The 17691-nt window shown below is 42.7% G+C and overlaps 1 protein-coding gene across 6 annotated transcripts in view; it reads left to right on the top strand.

Annotated features, from left to right (window-relative positions):
* Positions 1-17691, top strand: part of WDR91 (WD repeat domain 91) — a 194654-nt gene that overhangs the window by 64366 nt on the left and 112597 nt on the right. For 5 of the 6 annotated variants that reach the window (XM_085651980.1, XM_085651979.1, XM_085651982.1 and 2 more), the window contains exons 8-9: positions 74-232; positions 7166-7249. In XM_085651980.1, coding sequence (XP_085508106.1) covers positions 74-232; positions 7166-7249 — 243 coding nt within the window. The remainder of the gene's footprint in view (positions 1-73; positions 233-7165; positions 7250-17691) is intronic. The other variant, XM_085651984.1, reaches the window with a different exon arrangement.

Raw genomic sequence — 17691 nt, forward strand, 5'->3', positions numbered from 1 at the left:
TACATTTATATATACTGAGAATGAGTTGAGAGTAGAATGACGGCATTTGGATATATTGTTTTTTGTTTCTCAGAACACCAAAACAAAGGAGGTGGTGATGGCACCTAGAGAGGGGAAGAGTCCTGTAATTGGAACAGTACCAACTGAAGCAAATGTGGTTCATCCACGACAACGGCGGTTACATGACCATGGGAAGGAAAGAAAGGAGCTGTTATCTAAAACACCTTCACAGGTAATGAGGAGAATGCTTGTGCTCCCATCACTTATCCTCTCACAGTGTCGAGTACTGTTAAGGCTTTTAAAGAATATGTATGCAGGGGAAATATTGCAGCTGCTGTGTTGGTGCTAAAAAGTGGAGTTATATGTTTAAGTTATATCTATTTCAAGCACTGAATTGTGCTGGTGTGGTGCAATATAATTCAAATGGAGGTACATTTATACCTTTTAGAACTCCAATGCTTATGAGTCCAAGGATGTCGAATTGTTTAAAAATCTACTTATCCTTGGGGCAACATGCTACAGAAATCTGCTGAACCTTGCAGAGGTCAACTTGCGCATCCTATTGCATAAATCAGTTAGATGGGCTCCCGAAAATGTACCTTTTTTATGCAGTGACAATTATGGCACTGTTGGCTTTACAAAGTGAAGCTTTATGGTTTTACATAGTTGCGTTGTAATAGCAAATTAGTATTACATGTTAACATGTACATTTTGTATAAGGTATTGGCAAATAACCTGCAGTAACACACATTTCAGACCCAGGCTGGTATCTAAAAAAACACCTGTGATCCACCTCTACATCGGAGATGGACATGCATGTTATTCTTGAGTGTATCTCAAGTTTAACTCTATTTTATCTGTCACAGTGAAGGATGGCTTCTAACTCATAAGGGAAGGGCAGGAGTGATGACTCATTTTTATTAGAAGATGGCTCCATATATTTCATTCCAACTTACCTGTTATCATCTCACAGGGTGTTCAGGATTCTCATTTGGATGACTGTAACATTGCAACACATAATGGCAATAAAGACATATATATGTTATACAGCAGCCCAGGCCCATGGTTGGGCAAGCGGCGGGGAGACAGTTTTAGTTCTAAGATATGGCAGTCTTACCAGCAGTCCCAAGAAAAGTATACAATGATACTGGGTGATGAGTCGGTAGGATCATCAGCAGACCCAAGACCTAATATTTGTTACAGAGGTACAAAAAGGGGTTTAAGACCTCCCCAAAGGAGAGTGTTCAATGAGAGTCTGGGATGGCTTGAGTAGATTCCAGAGCCGTTTGCCTTGCTTCTGCTAGTTAGGCGAAACCGACGCAAGAACAGGTTGTGCAGCAGTAGTTACATCCGTAGTGACTAAACTCATGGTAGTAGCGCTATTGAGGCCAAGTAAGTAAAACTCCTTCTCTTATGAATCTTGTTGGTCCCAGCAGGCTTTTGATGTTCTATTGTACAAACTGAAAGGAATTCTGTCTGTGAAAAAGCCTTGGTATGCTTATGGTGTACTGCGGAATGAATGAATTATGTTTTATCTCCATGGACATAATATCTCAAAAGATGTCAGTGCCTTTGAAACAGTTGTGGTTGCAGCTATGAGGTTTCACCACTAAAAGTTTCCAAAATGCTGTGGCAGAATTAAACTTCTACAGCAAATTTAACACAGTGATTCCACCTGAGGGAGAGCTGCAGTTAGTTTGCATGGACAATTCAACCATTTTTGCCTGTTGCTTGCATTAGTTATTCGCGTTTACCACAACAGTCATTCTCCAGTGAGAACTGTCTGGCCTGTGAGAAAATACAGATCACTGTCCAGAGTGTGTCTTGGAACGTCCATGTCTGACAGAAACCAAAGATGACGCGCCAGCAGAACAACTGATCATGTCTAGTGTGTGGTTTGGCCCAAGTACTGCTTGCTTACCAATAAGGTGTAAAGAAATGAATCCCCCAACCTGCCATTTCTTAAATCCGGTACATTATAGTGTAGACAGGAGCCCAGAAATGCACACACAAGGTGACTGGTAGAGAAATCTCCAATCAAAACAGAGCACAAATGACCTGATGAAAAAATCCACAAGCAAGAGCTTTACTATGTTTGAAAGATTTCTCTGCTGGAGAGTGATTTATCGATTTTTGGGGCATGTTATGGACTGGGGTCAAGGAAGGCATAGCAGAAACCAAACATGCAAAGGGGCTTATAAGTCAGTTTTACATTGAACTGTGCAAACATGCTGTGCCTTTTTTGTCCCAGAAGGACCGCTCAACAGTCAGTAGATGAAGTTACTTGGAGGAAATTGTGATACCTTACGGTCCAGAGGACGACACCATGGGCAGTTATAAGAAAATGTGATGGGGTGAGGCCTAGGTAGATAACATGAGGGGGGAAGAATAGACATGCTAGGGCATTTACAAGAAGAGAAAAGACCGAGAAAAGTAGCTGGGATGGAGGGGACATACAGACTCTCTCTCCCCCTCTCTCTCTTTCTCTCCCCCTCTCACTCTTTCTCTCCCCCACTCCCTCGTTCTCTCCCTCTCTCTCTCTCTCACTGAGTTGAATCATTTTAGTTTGCAGTTGTAATAGACCCGATGCTGCTACAAGGTTTTTTACCACAATGGTTGATATGGCATTTTGTTAAAACTCTACGTTAGCAATGAGCCACATTTTTTGCTTGTCTGGACAATCGGATGCCAAATATATCATTATTGTAGAGTCAGCCCTGACTGATTCAATTTGAGCATTAGGTATTATAAACAAATCCCATCCTTAATGCTTCTTGTGAAATGATTGGAGCTCAGCAAAAATAAAAGACCGAACTTAAGGATTTTCACCTTAATGTTAAACTACATTTCTAGTTCCTTTATTGGGATGCTATTGCCTAAGATGGTATCATTGGCAGCTCTGGGACTGGTGATTTACTTCACACTTCTGTAATGCTGACATAGACCTTGTAAACTTTAACAGGTCATGAACTCAGAAGCAGAGAGCAACCAACACTGGGTTTAAGGCATCTTGTGTTGTAATCTGCAAAACGAAAATGTAGATGTCAAGCTTTGCTATCTGATATCACAATGGATTTGTGTTTACTGAATGCATAGTATTTTTTCAGAAAACGTGCTGCTCCTATTTCTCAGCACCAGTCTATGGCAGTGCTACTTTCCCAACCAAACACACATAACTCATGGAATCGAGTGATGACTTGAGCAAGAGGAGGAAGATAGAGCTTGGTCAAGACGAGCTACCAAAAATCTTTGGGATGGGATTTGTTCAGACACATCTTTCATAATTGTGTTTGCACAGAACTAGTGGTTGCAATAACCCTGGCTGTAGCTGCTTGTGTCATAGTGATCTTCTCTTCCGATAAACAGAGATGCTCTTTGTTGATACGTGTTACACTTTGTGGCTTGCCTTCAGATAACGTCATGGCAGATGGTTGTGTAGATCTGAATAATATGTAGACAACAGCTTGTGGGTTGTTCAAGAAAGAAAGAGAGGTATATGTGGTGCTTTCTCTTGAAAATTAGCAGCTTACCCCGGAGGAAACTATTATACGGACAATGATGGAGGAGGGATGACGGAAATGTACCTCTCTTCTTTGACTTCTCCAGAATACATAGACTGTTTCTCTTTGGAGTTGAGGTCAATAAGTTTTGGCTAGTCTTAAGCTCTGTTTTTGGGATTAGATTGTATAGTTTTTTAGAAGTCTGAAGAGGACCTGTGTGTGTATGAAGAGTGCCATTTTCAAGAGTTGGAGTCAACCGTTTTTCTCTTTTTTTCCATCTAACAGTCCATTTGGCGGGTTAGAACTTTAGGAGTTGATTCCAAATCAGTATAGGCCTTGCCTTGATTTGTTTTTGAAAGTTGTATTGTAAATATGGCCCAGATACTAGTTTAGAGTCTCCTGGCACAGATATGGTTCAATCAACTTGCCAACTCAATCAGGAAAGAAAGGTTGTGACCCACGCACCTCCCCCCATCTGGAAATAATGCTTATTGAATAATGATCATTCATGTTACAGATTCCAGGATTATATTTGTTAGTTGATGAGCTGTGGAACTCTTTTCCACCAAAAGCTGGACGAACAAGAAATCCACACTAAATATTTTAAAAGGCTTTGTTAAATATTAAAGCCCGGTTCTACTGCAGGTTAGATGAAAAAGCATTAATACAGAAATAAAAATATTGGTAAAAAGCAAAAATGCAAGAAATACAAGAAAAATGGCAGCATATTAATTAGTAATCGTTAAATCATTGATGGAATCAATCTGCAGCAGGATCTGCGTCTCCTAGCCCCTAGCTAATGAGTATATTAGAATGAAAGGTGGCAGTAAATGAATATCCTAATGGTATAAACAATGCTTTTCAGTTTTTACCTTACTTCCGAAAGCATGGTTGCATATTTTGTTGCGCTTTAACTCAGATAAACAGCTTGCGCCAGCCTGTGCCAGTGAGTTATGTTCAAGCAGTTGCTTGCACCTTCAGTTCTCCCCCACGAGTCTGAATATTTTCCCGCCACTAACATATCCATGCATCTAACTTGTATACAATCTCTCAAAATTATTATGAGATAAACAGGCCTTGTCGTCTGTGGTATATGATGTTAAACATAAATGAGTAATTTCTCTTGCATGTTTACCTAAATATCACGTGCTTTTATAAATCAAGCTATGAAATACATAGCTTATGAGCTATAGATGCACAATCAACCTATGTCAAAGCAACAATTTATATAATAAGTATAAAAAATGAAAGAATACATTCATAATGAATGAATGAATGAATGAACACCTGCTATGGGGTTTAATAAGAAGGAAAAACGGAATGTCCATGACAGATTTTCATGTAGGCAGGGGCTCACTTCCTCACTCGGTTAGTGAAGAAGGGCTGTGAATACTTTAGCAGTCACCGTCTAGGTAACCATAGGATTTATAAACATACAGGTATCATGTTCATGGTCCAGATTAAGACAACACATGCACCAGAAGTACGTTTACCTTATTGGAATTAGTCTCTTGTTGGGAGTCATCCTGCGTTAAAAGTGCTTCTATGGAGTGTCTTTCTTGTGTCCTGCAACAACGACTGGCTTTTGATGCCCAGTTTCCTCCTAACTTTGTTTATTTCTTGCTCCTCTCACCTACGTTTTTCTTTTTGTTTGGTTTTTTGCTTGGTTATTCAACTACGCCTAACTAAGTTTTACTAGTATTTTCATGGATGCATATCTATTGCTTGGTTCCAGAACTACTAATGCTTAGGCATGTATATCTGGGGACATTTCTTTCTGAATGTGCTCTATCGCCAGCTTATATTTTGTGCCTGTTTTGACATGTCAAAGGTTTAAGCTTCGCTAAGATTACTCCCAGCTTTTGCTGAAAGGTTTTGATGTTGCTTGTCACTTTGAGACATGCCTTTTTGCCATCTAGTGCAGGCCTCCCGCCCCCACTTTGTCTTTTTCTGTCACCTGTACTAACTTTTAAATCCAAAACTCAGTGAACTATGTACTCTTTCTTAATAGGTGCATTCCCATACCTTCTACAGTATTTTCCCTTAAATTATTTTGTTGCTGTTTTTTCTGTTCCTGAAATATTGTTTTAATTTGTTTTGAATTACTTGAAGTGTTCTACAATAATTATCTGTTGTAATGGACACTGCATTTAAAGTATTTGTCTCTGCTACCAGGACAGTGACGCCTGCATATAGCAGATGTAAAACTCTTTCACCTTCCCATCATTGGTGTGTATAAAGGACTTCAAATAGCATTTCTTCATATTTTGGTTTGAGCTTTTCTTTCTGACCACAATACATCTGTGTCACTGTAGTTTTTTGTAGAACTCTGTACTTAAAACTAACAGGTGGGCTTTCACGCTAATTTTTACCACATACATTTTTTATGGATTTGGCTAAATGCTACAACAAAGTCCAAAGTACCTACATATAGGTTACCATCACTCGTAACTGTGTTCCTCATGAATATGTGGGTCATGATACAGACCCAGATACCGCTGCCTGCGGGATTTGTAATTTTTTCTTCTGTACTCTGAAAGAATGTCCTCCTCCCTTTCTTGAGTGTTCTAAGTTTTGAACTTAATCTAGGTAATTTTTCTGTTGTATATCCTTCTTTATATGTCAGCTAGTATTTTATCAGCTTTCATCAAAAACATTGTGCATAATTCTAAATGTGGCTTTGTCAGTTGGTCATCTGCGAAATGATAGGGTTTCTTGTCTGTGTGGTTCTCGCTTCTTGATAGTGTAACTTTCTTTGAGTCAAGACTAATAAACTTTATTCTGGGGGCTGCTTTGTGTGTATCCCATATCTTGTGCATGGAGGTTTCTATATTTTTATTACCGATACTATTTATTTAAATCCTCACAGATGTCATCATGTAGGACATGTTTCTCATTAATCTTTAATATACCTCCCAACAGTATCATTTCTAGGCCCAGTTCCTCTTTCTGCATCCCGTAAACTGCTTTGGAACTAACAAAATCTACTTTATTCTATCAGCTACGTAGAAATCTGGGGCTCCCTTGACATATTCTAACGTTGATTGAATATCTCCAGAAGGGCCAGCTTTGTAGTGGGCAAGAATATTAAGGGTATAGGAAAATGTTGTTTGTCTCCCTCACCTCATTTGGGGTCTGTAGATTCTCAGTCACCTTACTTTCCACTTCTGCCTCCTCTATCCCCATGTTAAGTCTCAATCTTTTCCTCACATCACGAGCCGGTGAATGAGTACCTGAGGTTCTTCTCCCTATATCTTTATTAACAACATAGTCCACTCCTGCAACTTTTAAGCATCTCATGCCAGATAGTGAAAAAGAGAAAGTGCCATGCCCACACTGACCTCCAACATGGGGAGGCATAAGCAGAGGCTCAACAGCCTCCAGGCGCACGGCGTGGAAATCCTACCCAGAGGTATTTGAAGAAAATTGATGTGCGGTTTCAGTCTGCAGGAAGAACTGCAAGCCAAATATCTCTACCTGCTATCTTCTGTTTCTGTTTGCTGCTGTCTGATTGCTTAAGTGACGTAGTGTCGTGGTAGCCAGTGAAGGGTCAGGACAGATTCACCAAGAGTTTGATCCTGACTCCGTTTCTTATCTTAATATTTACATTTCGCAACCCACTCTGTGGCTGAATAGTCAAATGATTACTTGATAATTTTTCTCAGACCTCAAGTGACTTCCAAGCTGGCCGTGAAATTTCAGCGCCTTCTGTGGCAGAGCGACATCTTGCTGGAGCCAGCTGGATTCAGGTTAGTAGAGAGTTGGCTGTCTTTTAGTGCTTTCTTTTGCTTGTATGTTTTGGGTGAATTTAATAGTCTACTTCACTTCATGCATATTAAAGCAGACGGAAGAAATGGGCATGGGTGAATCATGCTGAAATTGGGGCTATTTGGAGGAAAGTTAGTGGAATCTGTTTGACATTGTCATGTTCCGAATAAAGGTTTGCCTCGGTGAACCTCTTTAGACAAGGCATGAAATGCTAAGCTACGGAATCATGACTGGACAGGGCAGTCTCCATTCTGGCATTGGTCTTTAGGCTGCAGGCTACAGGCAGCTTTCAGGGTTGGATGGCCTGCCATGATCAAAGCTTTAAAGCCGCAACCTATGGTAACAGCCTCCTGCTGTGCTGTGTGGGGCTGGTTTAACAATGTTACCAGGGCTGATTTTGGTTCTGTGTCTAGAATATGTCCCTCTTTCTATCTGTGTTCATCCATTCACAGAATATTTTGTTTGTATTAAGCAGCAGAGGGCATGGTTTTCAGTTCCACTTTTGCTCTGGACAAAGAGTGCAGCTAGAAGATTGGGACAAAATGCACCACCAGTATGTTCACATTAAGAGCATCAAATGCTGCAACATTTTGGGGCATTGCAAAAGATAAAGTGGCAGATTTAGTGAGATATTTGCCACAATACAAATTTGTGGCAGCTCATTGTTTTTAGTTTTCGTGACCGACTTTTCTTAGAGGAATTTAAAAATAGAGTGGTCTCTAGATTGATGAAATGAATTACCCTTAATAGTCTTATTTCTTAAGGCACAGCAAATAATTATATATCTTCCATTTATGGTACATTGCTAGATGCCCTGATTGGATGTAGTGAAATTCATGAGACAGTCAAGAATATAGATATTCGGCAAACGAGTGGGGTATAGTTTTCTTTTGTAAAGTCATGGTCGATGCCCTAGGTTCCAGCCAATTCAAACCCTTAATTGATCTCATTCTCTAGCAAAACCCTAGCTGCAAATGAAGTATTTTACTTAACACTCAATGCTGTGTGCAGCCTCCTCAAAAATCTCTGAATCGTAAACCTTGTCTGTTTCCTTTACTCCACATTACACACTTGTGGGATTTGTACTGTATTTTCTCATTAAATGAAAGATCAAATGGATACCCCAAACTCTGTCCTTATACCAGAGTTTTCATAGTTTCAATAATTGTAGGCTTTTCTTCAAATGTGGAGATGGTTCCTTGCTCTCCTCTTTCAGTGGTTTAGAGTAAGGGATACATTCTCTACTATTACAAGATGCTACGAAACTGGAAACCCATGAGAAACATCACTGATTATATGGTGAAAATTAAGGGCCCATTTCAGAGGCTTACTGCCTCAGATAGTCATCAGTTGTATGTAGACTGCTTGAGTATGTTGATAATTAGATCCAACCTTTCACAGAAGTAATTAGCTTTGCCTAATGGGGCTACAAGACAGGCAGAAAAACACAGCAACATGTAAAATTTCCTTCACGCCCCATTGTTTTGAAACCACACGATTGGTAGCTATTGCAGTGACAATAAGAAAGTGCTCTGACCTTTGCTCTCAGACTTGATACAATGGAACTAATGGCAGCAAAGACATTTCCTATATTGTAATAATTGTGTGAAAATGTTTCCAAACAGATCCATGCCAAACTCAGTGCAGGTAGGACACAAAATAATTCTTGGTTAATCTGCAGCCTTCTTGGCAGCGGGGATTATCGTGTGATCATTAATTGATATTAAGTGGTTATCCCTGACAATCCTTCTTAAAGATGAGGAACTGCCATACTCAAATGTGAACATGGTAACTTCAGCTCTTGACCCTTGGGACAGATATAATCTTGCAGAATTGTAACCTTGCGTACTCTGTAACATAGCTAATAAAGAATGGTTCTCTTCAGTCTATAAATCCAATGAGCTTGAAGCACCGGTGAAAGACATAGCTCTGTGCTCAAAATCATCTACTCCATTCAAAGATGCTGGAGTTGAGGGTGGTCTTCGACATACACTGCCCCCATCACCTTAAAACTCTGTTTAATGCTCTGTTTCATCGAGCAGATAGACAATCACTCAGTCCATATTTAACCAGTTAAACAAGGCTACGGTTAATTCGTCCTTGGCACGGGTTCAGAAGTAAGAGATGTGTAATTTCCAGCTATAACAAGCTACATCAGAGGCACAGAAATGGATCCAAAAGGTATTACTATTCAGACATTCTTCGTGTGCATATTAACTAGGTAAAGCTTATGGATCCCCGGGTACCCCTTCTTCTTGTTGATACAAATGTGCTTCTTCTTAACCTCAAGTCATTGAGAAGTCCATCAGACATGATCAGTATTGATGGTAATCGATGCAGGAAGCAAGCCTTTGAACTCCCATTTGGTGTGGATAATTTCCCAGTTGAGGGGTACAAGCAATTCTGAGGACATAGATAGGGAACAGGTTGGTCTGAAAATGTTAAGGTGGTTGAGCCTTGTAGAACGCCATGTTCGTTAAAAGATGCAACAAGAGTGGCTCTGGGAGACATAGTGGGTGATATGCTTTGTAGGGAGATGACATTGTGTTAAAGACCAGGATGAGGAGTTTAAAAAATGCTCTGCATTTGGTCAATAATCAGCCAGCATGGTGGTGGTACAAGGAGGTGGATGTATTCCTGGGGAGGGTGACCAAGGTATTGGTCAGGAATTTGGCAGCGTAAAAGAGAAGGTGTAGTCACATTGTTCAGGTTCAGCTGTTGTACCCTCGCTTTGGTTATAGAGGTGGTGACCTCATGCTGGTGACAGATTGAATTCCAATGTTTTTGGTAAAGATGGTAGCCTAGTAGGGACTAAGAATGCTAAGGGAGATCATTTATGTCTTTCAAGATTTACTTATAAGGGATGGATGGTCATCCAGTCTTTGGTAATGATTCTGTGACAGGTGAGGCCATGCCCCTATCCATTATAAGGTGCAGCCCACAAGGCAGAGTTGCCAGATTCTGCATATAGATTCTTGAATGAAAATGACAGGATAAGACACTGGATGGTCTTTCAATTGCTTTAGTTACTGTCTCATTCCCAGTTGGCTGAGGTTTATTGTAATTAGTTTGTCCCAGGCTTCTACAAAGTGCTAAAAGAATTCTGATTCTGTGTTCTCCTGCTGTCGTCTTAGAATTACTTGCAGATGTATAGGAGCTCTAGTCCTAAATTTGCATTCAGATTTGCTGATTTAACGGAGTTGCAATAGGATTTCTTCCCACCTTACAGCTCAGTTTCCATTAGATTGTGCTACCTAAAGTCTGTTTCTTTTTGGATGGAAGCTCTTCTACTGTTTCTGTGGAAATTGTGTCTGAGACATTTTATTCTTCCTCTATTACTGCCTGTTCCGGAGTCTGGATTATCCCTTTTGGGCTCAGGGCATGGCTCCAGGAATCTCTCAGCCTTAGATTCCTCAATTGAAATAACCAGTTCCTCATTCTTAATTATGGGTATTGTCTCTACTTTTGCCTCTGGATTTTCTTTTTCTTTTTTACATGCAGACTCCATTCCCATTGTCTGAAATTTAGCTCTACCTCCTGTCCTGTCTGGAAGTTCTACATGTGTAGTTAGAACTTATCTTGACAACCGGAGACAATTTAATCCAAAAATATTCCACTTGATCTGATTCATTAAAGTGTTTGGGACCATGAAGATTTCTGTATTTATTTTGTTGGTGACAGATTGGCTAGCAAAGTGATGTCTTTTCTGTACTGCTACATAACTTGGGGGTGAATAAAATGTTTTCCCAGATAGTTCTTGTTCCTTGTGATCTCTCACTATCAATCTACTTTGTTTTAGTTTGCATTGATTCATTCATTGTGGTATTTGTTTTCTTCACTTCTTTAGATTTTCTCATTGATTTGGTTCCTTGATTAGTAATGGTCTCAACCCATGCCTGTGCCTGCACACTTTGTAGTACTTTTCCAAACGCTCCCTATAGTTTGTATTGGCAGCTTTGGAAAGCTCTCAAATCAACACATCCGCCATCGAATGAGGCACATTTGGTTTCAGGGTATTTTGGTTTTGGTCAAGGGCAAGATTCTATACTTCTTTCAGGAGTGGAATTTCATATTCCACCCCTTTCCTCATGTCACAATAATTTAGAGTTAAAGAAATTATTCTCTGGCACCGTTCTTGAATTTCCTCATTACACCTGTCAGACTGCAGGAAGTCTACATGATTCTTGCTTAATGTACTTTCAGCACTTAAGACCTAATGATCCACTGCACAAGAGTTCTGATTGATAATTCATGCCACAGATTCCTCACATTTTGTATAATCCCCAGGTATCAGACTGGGTCCGTAAACGTTTCCCCTGCACGCCCTAAGGTGCTGCCATGCAGATCCGCACAAACGCCATTCCACTCTGAAAATTATGTGCATGGCCTATTTAGGTGCCAATACCGCACCTCATTTTCCTTTCTTTCTATGCCACCAGACTTGGATCTGTAGGTGCCTTTGTGTTTCTCAGAGATATTTACCTCTAAAATTCTGTGCAACGGATTTCGCCCCCCAAAACATCTGGTTTTAAGCCCTTTTGGGACTGTCGCAAACAAATATTTGTGATAGATCCCTACCAGGTATGCCTGTGGTTGAGCCACAATTCCAGGGTCTGCGGCGACTGCGTGTTGATGTACCCAAAGGTCATCAGGGAGTGCGAAGCATAGCTTTACGTCCCAAAGCATAAAACCGATTCCTTGGGGATGCTCAAATTCACCATCCATGTCCAAGGTTAAAGCGACCAGTCTGCATCACACTCCAAGTCTTCAGGTAAATCAAAAAAGAAACACAAGAAATCAAAGCGGGGTACTGCTCATTCGCGCCACTGGTGTTTTCCTGAGCAGACACTGGGGTGGTGCCATTCTTCTGAGTTTCATTCCTGAAGTCAGCTGATGTCAGAACCGATCCTTCAACTCATGCTGGCACAACCAGAGTTTCCGGGGTCGAAATTGGCACTCTGCTTCAGTACGAAGAGTTCCCTGCAGCCATGCTCTGGCTTTTCGGATTCCTACCAACTCCATCTTACGTGACTTCAGGCCCCAAGAAACCAAGATGCCCTCCATCTGGAGTACCAATGAAAGGTTCACCCTGAGCCTGTCATGCCTCCTACTCCACTTCCCACCCTGCAAACTGTGCCAGCCCCGAGTCCTTCAACACCACTCCAACCCCTTCAATGTCAGAGGAGGAGGACCCGATAATTCTCTCATACATCGAGTTGGTGAAGATCCAACCACGACTGAAGTTGCACCTGATTCTGTCTAAATTTGTGGTGCAAGTGAGGGAACCCACTCTGCATTCACTCTTTGACACAAATTGTGACAACGACTATGCCTCAGTCAATGAGTTTGGTTAACCCTAACTTGACGGCACTTGGTACCAGGGTTTACAGGCGGCTAGTGGCCTCAGTATCTCCCTGCAGACTACTCGTTTTACTCCCTTTGACCAGCCACAGTGATATCTGCCTTCTATCCTTGGTCATGCGTAGACCTAGCCGAAGTTCTCAACTGCCAGCTCCCCACCTTGGAGGTCAAGACAAATTTCCTTACCGAAGTCCTTCAACCAGGACAGACTTCTTTTGAACTCCTTCTACCATTCAGCGAGGCACTAACGGACAAACCTTTTTCTGGCCCCCCTTGTCAGTCACCACATAGCCAGGCGCCATAGCATCCTTCTCCTGAGAGCCATGTGGTGCAAGCCTTTACAAGCAGATTTAATCCAAATATGTTCCCTACCACTCACCCTCACAGCCAACTGGCCCTCTGATCTGGTAACACCATCTACTTGTTTGGGCGTTACTCCCACAACCTTGGCACAAGTCCTTTCTGGTGTGCCTGGCAACCTTGGACCCATACTGGCACAAGCAAGCCAAGATGGTCATGATGCGGCCCCATACACAATTGATTGTGGTTTGGAAACCACTGATCTGTTTGGCCAGGCCATTGGCACCAGTGTTGTCATTCGCCGTCATGTGTGACTGCAATTGACTGGGTTCTCCGGGGAAGTAGAGTACTCCTTCATGGACATGCCCTTTGATGGGACGCGCCTCTTTCTGGACCATACTAATTCTGCCCTCTAGTGTTTTAGGGAGAGCAGGGCTATTGCTTGCCCTCTAGGCCTTTTCTCCCCTCCTTGCTGATTGCAGCAGTTGCAATGCTCCTTTTGCGGTTTTGGCCAAGGCACTCCCTTACCTACCGCCTGTTTAGCCACCCGATGGGACCCAGCAGTCGAACAGGTGGGCCATATAGATAGTTCGCAGGGATTATGCCTTACCATTCCTTTCTATCCCCCCTGTACCTTCCACTATCTCCCTAACTACTGACAGAGGACCATCTCTCCTTTTTGCGCTAGGAAGTGTAAGTCCTTTTGGCCAAAGGAGCTGTCGAGAGGGTGCTGGCACCAGACATAGGGCTTGGTTATTTCCGCTCCTTTCTAGTGCCCTAGAAGGATGGAGCCATCTCAATGCCTTCCTCCAGAAGGAGGAATTCATGATGCCCACCCAGGCCAAAGTATTGTCTGCCCTAGACCCTGGAGACTGGATGGTGATGTTGGACCTACAGGACACCTTTTTAGGTCTCGCCTTGGCAGTGCATGCTCTGCATGCACTGTCTCAGCGAGACCTAAAGTAATCTTTATGTTGGGGTAAACTTGATGTAATCTGTCTTTCCGCTTGCTATTGGCTTAGTTGTGGTTGTGTTGTTGTTATCTCTCTTTCTGTTGGCAGCGAGACCTAAAGTAATCTCTATGTTGGGGTAAACTTGATGTAATCTGTCTTTCCGCTTGCTATTGGCTTAGTTGTGGTTGTGTTGTTATCTCTCTTTCTGTTGGCTGTTGGTCATTTGCTAACTTCCTTGTAGTCCCGATACAGCGGTGCCTAACTACAGTGTTAGTTCGCTCTGCTTGCACTTCTTTTAATTGAAGTGCAGTGTGCCATCTGTTTTTCAGCTGTAGCCTGGTAACTGAAGACTTTCACTTTCGTGTATACTGGTTTAATTTGACCGTTTTACAGCCCTCCTTTGTCGAACTGTTTTGCTTGAGAAAGTCCTTCGAGATTAGGAGTTTCTGTCACAGGCCAGTGCCCCGAGCTCTCAGTTATCTGACTCATCTGCTGTTCCTCTGGCTGCGCACAGCGCACATCACAGCAAAGTCAACAGAAACGGAATGGTTTTTGCTCCTGTATGTATTTTGCACGCAGAATGGCTACAAAGACAACATGTGCCTGAAGTGAACACACTCACCCATGCTCTTGTCCCAACAAAGCTCCCATACTACTCTTCGAGGAGAAATAAACTACCAGGCCCACGGGACCGCCACGTGACATTAAAGAGCTACACTTGGCAGAACATGAAATTAATATTTTTATAAAACACAACTAACGCGCATTAACTGCTCTGTCTTATTGCAGAGACGAGACCGGCACCAAAGTAATGACACCTTCAAGACGGCTGCTTCTAGAGATGTCAGTAGATTAGACAAACTAATGGGAACAATATTTCCTGATTATCACGCAGAACAGTTTCATCTGAGAACAACCGATTGCTTCACTGTGGCCACATGGCCACTTGTCAGGACATATGCCATGGTCTCCGGACGTGCGCAGGCTGGTTGTTGTGATGGCTATACTCAGCCATTAACTTTTTATAGGTGCTCGCGCTGAAGACTTTCAAATGGGAAACAAAGGGCTGTGCTCATCTGTTCCAGGGGCGTGTTTTAATGGCAATTCGTCAGTTCCGAGTAGGGCTTGCAGGGGGAGGGGAAGGGGCGCAAGTGTTTGTTTCCTGTCAGACTTTGTTAGCTGAGTGCTAGTTAAATTATACAGAGTGCCAGGTTAACAACAGCGGCGTGCGCACTTTCAAGAACAGCAGGGAGAGCTTGAGCGATTTCATAATCTACATTACTTCTCCACTGAGCAAGCATGCACCTAACCTTTCACTCCTTGGGAGTGCATGTATTTACAGGCTGTCAACCTTATTTGTAAGATCATGCCGTGCTTCTTCTCCAGGCAGCCCTGTTCTTCTACAGCCCTATTCAGTTGCATGTACGTCCATTCCGTTTTAAACCACCAACGTTTTAAGGCACCTGGGGAGCTTGCCCCTCATTGCTGTCATGCTTTACTTTCTGTTGCTCAACTGGCCAAACTCTTATTTTTTCAATTGTATACACTTTTCGTAAGCAGCCGGGCGTGCTGCGCTGCTTATGAACAAGTTACAATATTAAAAAAATAGTGTTTGGCGAGCTGCGCCTCTTTTCTCTGGGAAGGCTCACCAAACTCTATTTTTTCAATATTACGGGGCATATTTACAAGCTCTGTGTGCCACTTTTGCGTCACTTTTCCCATGTTAAAAGTTACGCAAAAGTGGTGCAAGGGGCTTGTAAATCTGCCCCTATGTTTTTTCGGTGCTGGGGCTGCTCTCTGGCCAGCTATCAATGTGGTGGGGGAGGGGCAGTGTGAGTTTAATATTACCACCTGGCTTGGTTCCCTGGTCTGTGTTGCAGTCTGCAACGGCTGCAGGCACGCTCCGTTTGTCTTCGGTAAAAGTTCTCCGGGACATTCACCGTCGTTGCGTCCAAGAGGGCACTGCTCATCCTTGCCAGGGGGGAAGTAGGGGATCTCATGCATGCGCTGTGAACATTAGTTTAACACAAAAAAACAAATGACGCTTGACAACTTAAACATCGTAAAAAGCCTCCAGTGCTCTCCTCCGCAGCAGATATTTATCTTCCCTCAAGGAGCACCGGATAACTGTACTGGGAGTCTCTCCATTTGACCAGAGCTAGTTGTTGTTGGTTTACTTTGTAACTTCTGTTGGCTGTTGTGGCTGCATGATGTAGTGCTGTGTTTACTCACTCGTGCCTCTGCTGTGTGCGGTTCACACAGCTCATGAACTCTGTATATTTATTTTGGTTGGTCAAAAAAGGAAGTAGAACGCTTAAAGCAAAGAATTACTGCTCCACTCACATTGCACCTGCCTCATTATAAGGATACAAACGATAGTATGATCTTTTACACATGTACATGCCATTCTCCTCTGCCTTAAGGAAGAATTGCGTATTTCAAATAGGAATTGTGAATGTTATATATTTAAACCATACATTTCTTAACAAAAACACTTTTCAGACTTCTGTACTGAAAGATGGGAACTGTGTCTCCCGATTTGTTCTGTAAATAAACAGAGAGAGAACCAGTTGAATGACGAGGTTAGCTTCGCCAAGCTCAATGGTTGATTAATACTGCAGTACAAGAAGTCACTGATGACATATTCATGCTGCTGTCTTTATCTTTACAAACACTGTTAAAGTGTTGAGCTGACTCGAGATTCATCTGACTCGCAAAAAATGTTTGTGCTAAGAGTTCAATTCTTTCATGATTTACGCTACATTGCAAGTGGTCAAGTAAACCGCTTTTTACTTATTCATAGTGGTTCAAATTTAAAGGGAGTATTGTGGAAATCGCAAACAAAAGTTTGGGCGCAGGAATAAAGAGAGCCACACATTTTAAGGGATAACACAATGCATGTTTATAGGTGCAAATCCGTTTGCATTCACGGAAGTGCAGGTAATTAAGTGGCCGGCTTGAAAAGCAAGCATTTGCAATGCAGTAGGCCTTGCATTACTGAAAGTTTGAGCTATTGGCGTTGCAAATAATAATGCAACACCAATAGCTCAAACTTTCAGCAATGCGAGACCTATTGCATTGCAAATGCTTGTTTCATATTTCAATCAATCAATCAATCCATTTATAGAGCACACTACTCACCCGTGAGGGTCTCAAGGCGCTAAAAAGAGGGGGGAGGGGAGTGCTGCTACTGATCGAACAGCCAGGTCTTGAAGTCTTCTGCAGGTCAGCAGGTCCTGGGTCTGTCGTAGGTGGACGAGGAGGATGTTCCATGTCTTGGCGGCGAGGTGGGAGAATGATCTGCCGCCGGAGGTCGTTCGGTGGATGCGAGGGACGGTGGCGAGGGCGAGGTCAGTGGAGCGAAGCTGGCGGTTCAGGGTGTAGAAGGTGAGTCGTTTGTTGAGGTATGCTGGTCCGCCGTTGTGGAGTGCTTTGTGAGCGTGGGTGAGGAGCTTGAAGGTGATCCTCTTGTTGACGGGGAGCCAGTGCAGGTCTCTCAGGTGGGCAGTGATGTGGCTGTGATGGGAGTCGTTGAGGATGAGGCGAGCGGAAGCGTTCTGTATGCGTTGAAGGCTTCTCTGGATTTTGGCCGTGGTTCCTGCGTAGAGGGCGTTGCCGTAGTCCAACCTGCTGCTGACGAGGGCTTGGGTGACTGTCCTTCTGGTTCCGGTGGGGATCCATCTGTAGATCTTGCGAAGCATGCAGAGGGTGTTGAAGCAGGAGGAGGAGACTGCGTTGACTTGCTGGGTCATTGAAAGTGTTGAGTCCAGGATTAACCCCAGGTTGCTTGCGTGGTTGGTGGGTGTCGG

Source organism: Triturus cristatus, chromosome 4_1 (assembly GCF_964204655.1).
Source record: "Triturus cristatus chromosome 4_1, aTriCri1.1, whole genome shotgun sequence".
Taxonomy (NCBI): Eukaryota; Metazoa; Chordata; class Amphibia; order Caudata; family Salamandridae; genus Triturus; species Triturus cristatus.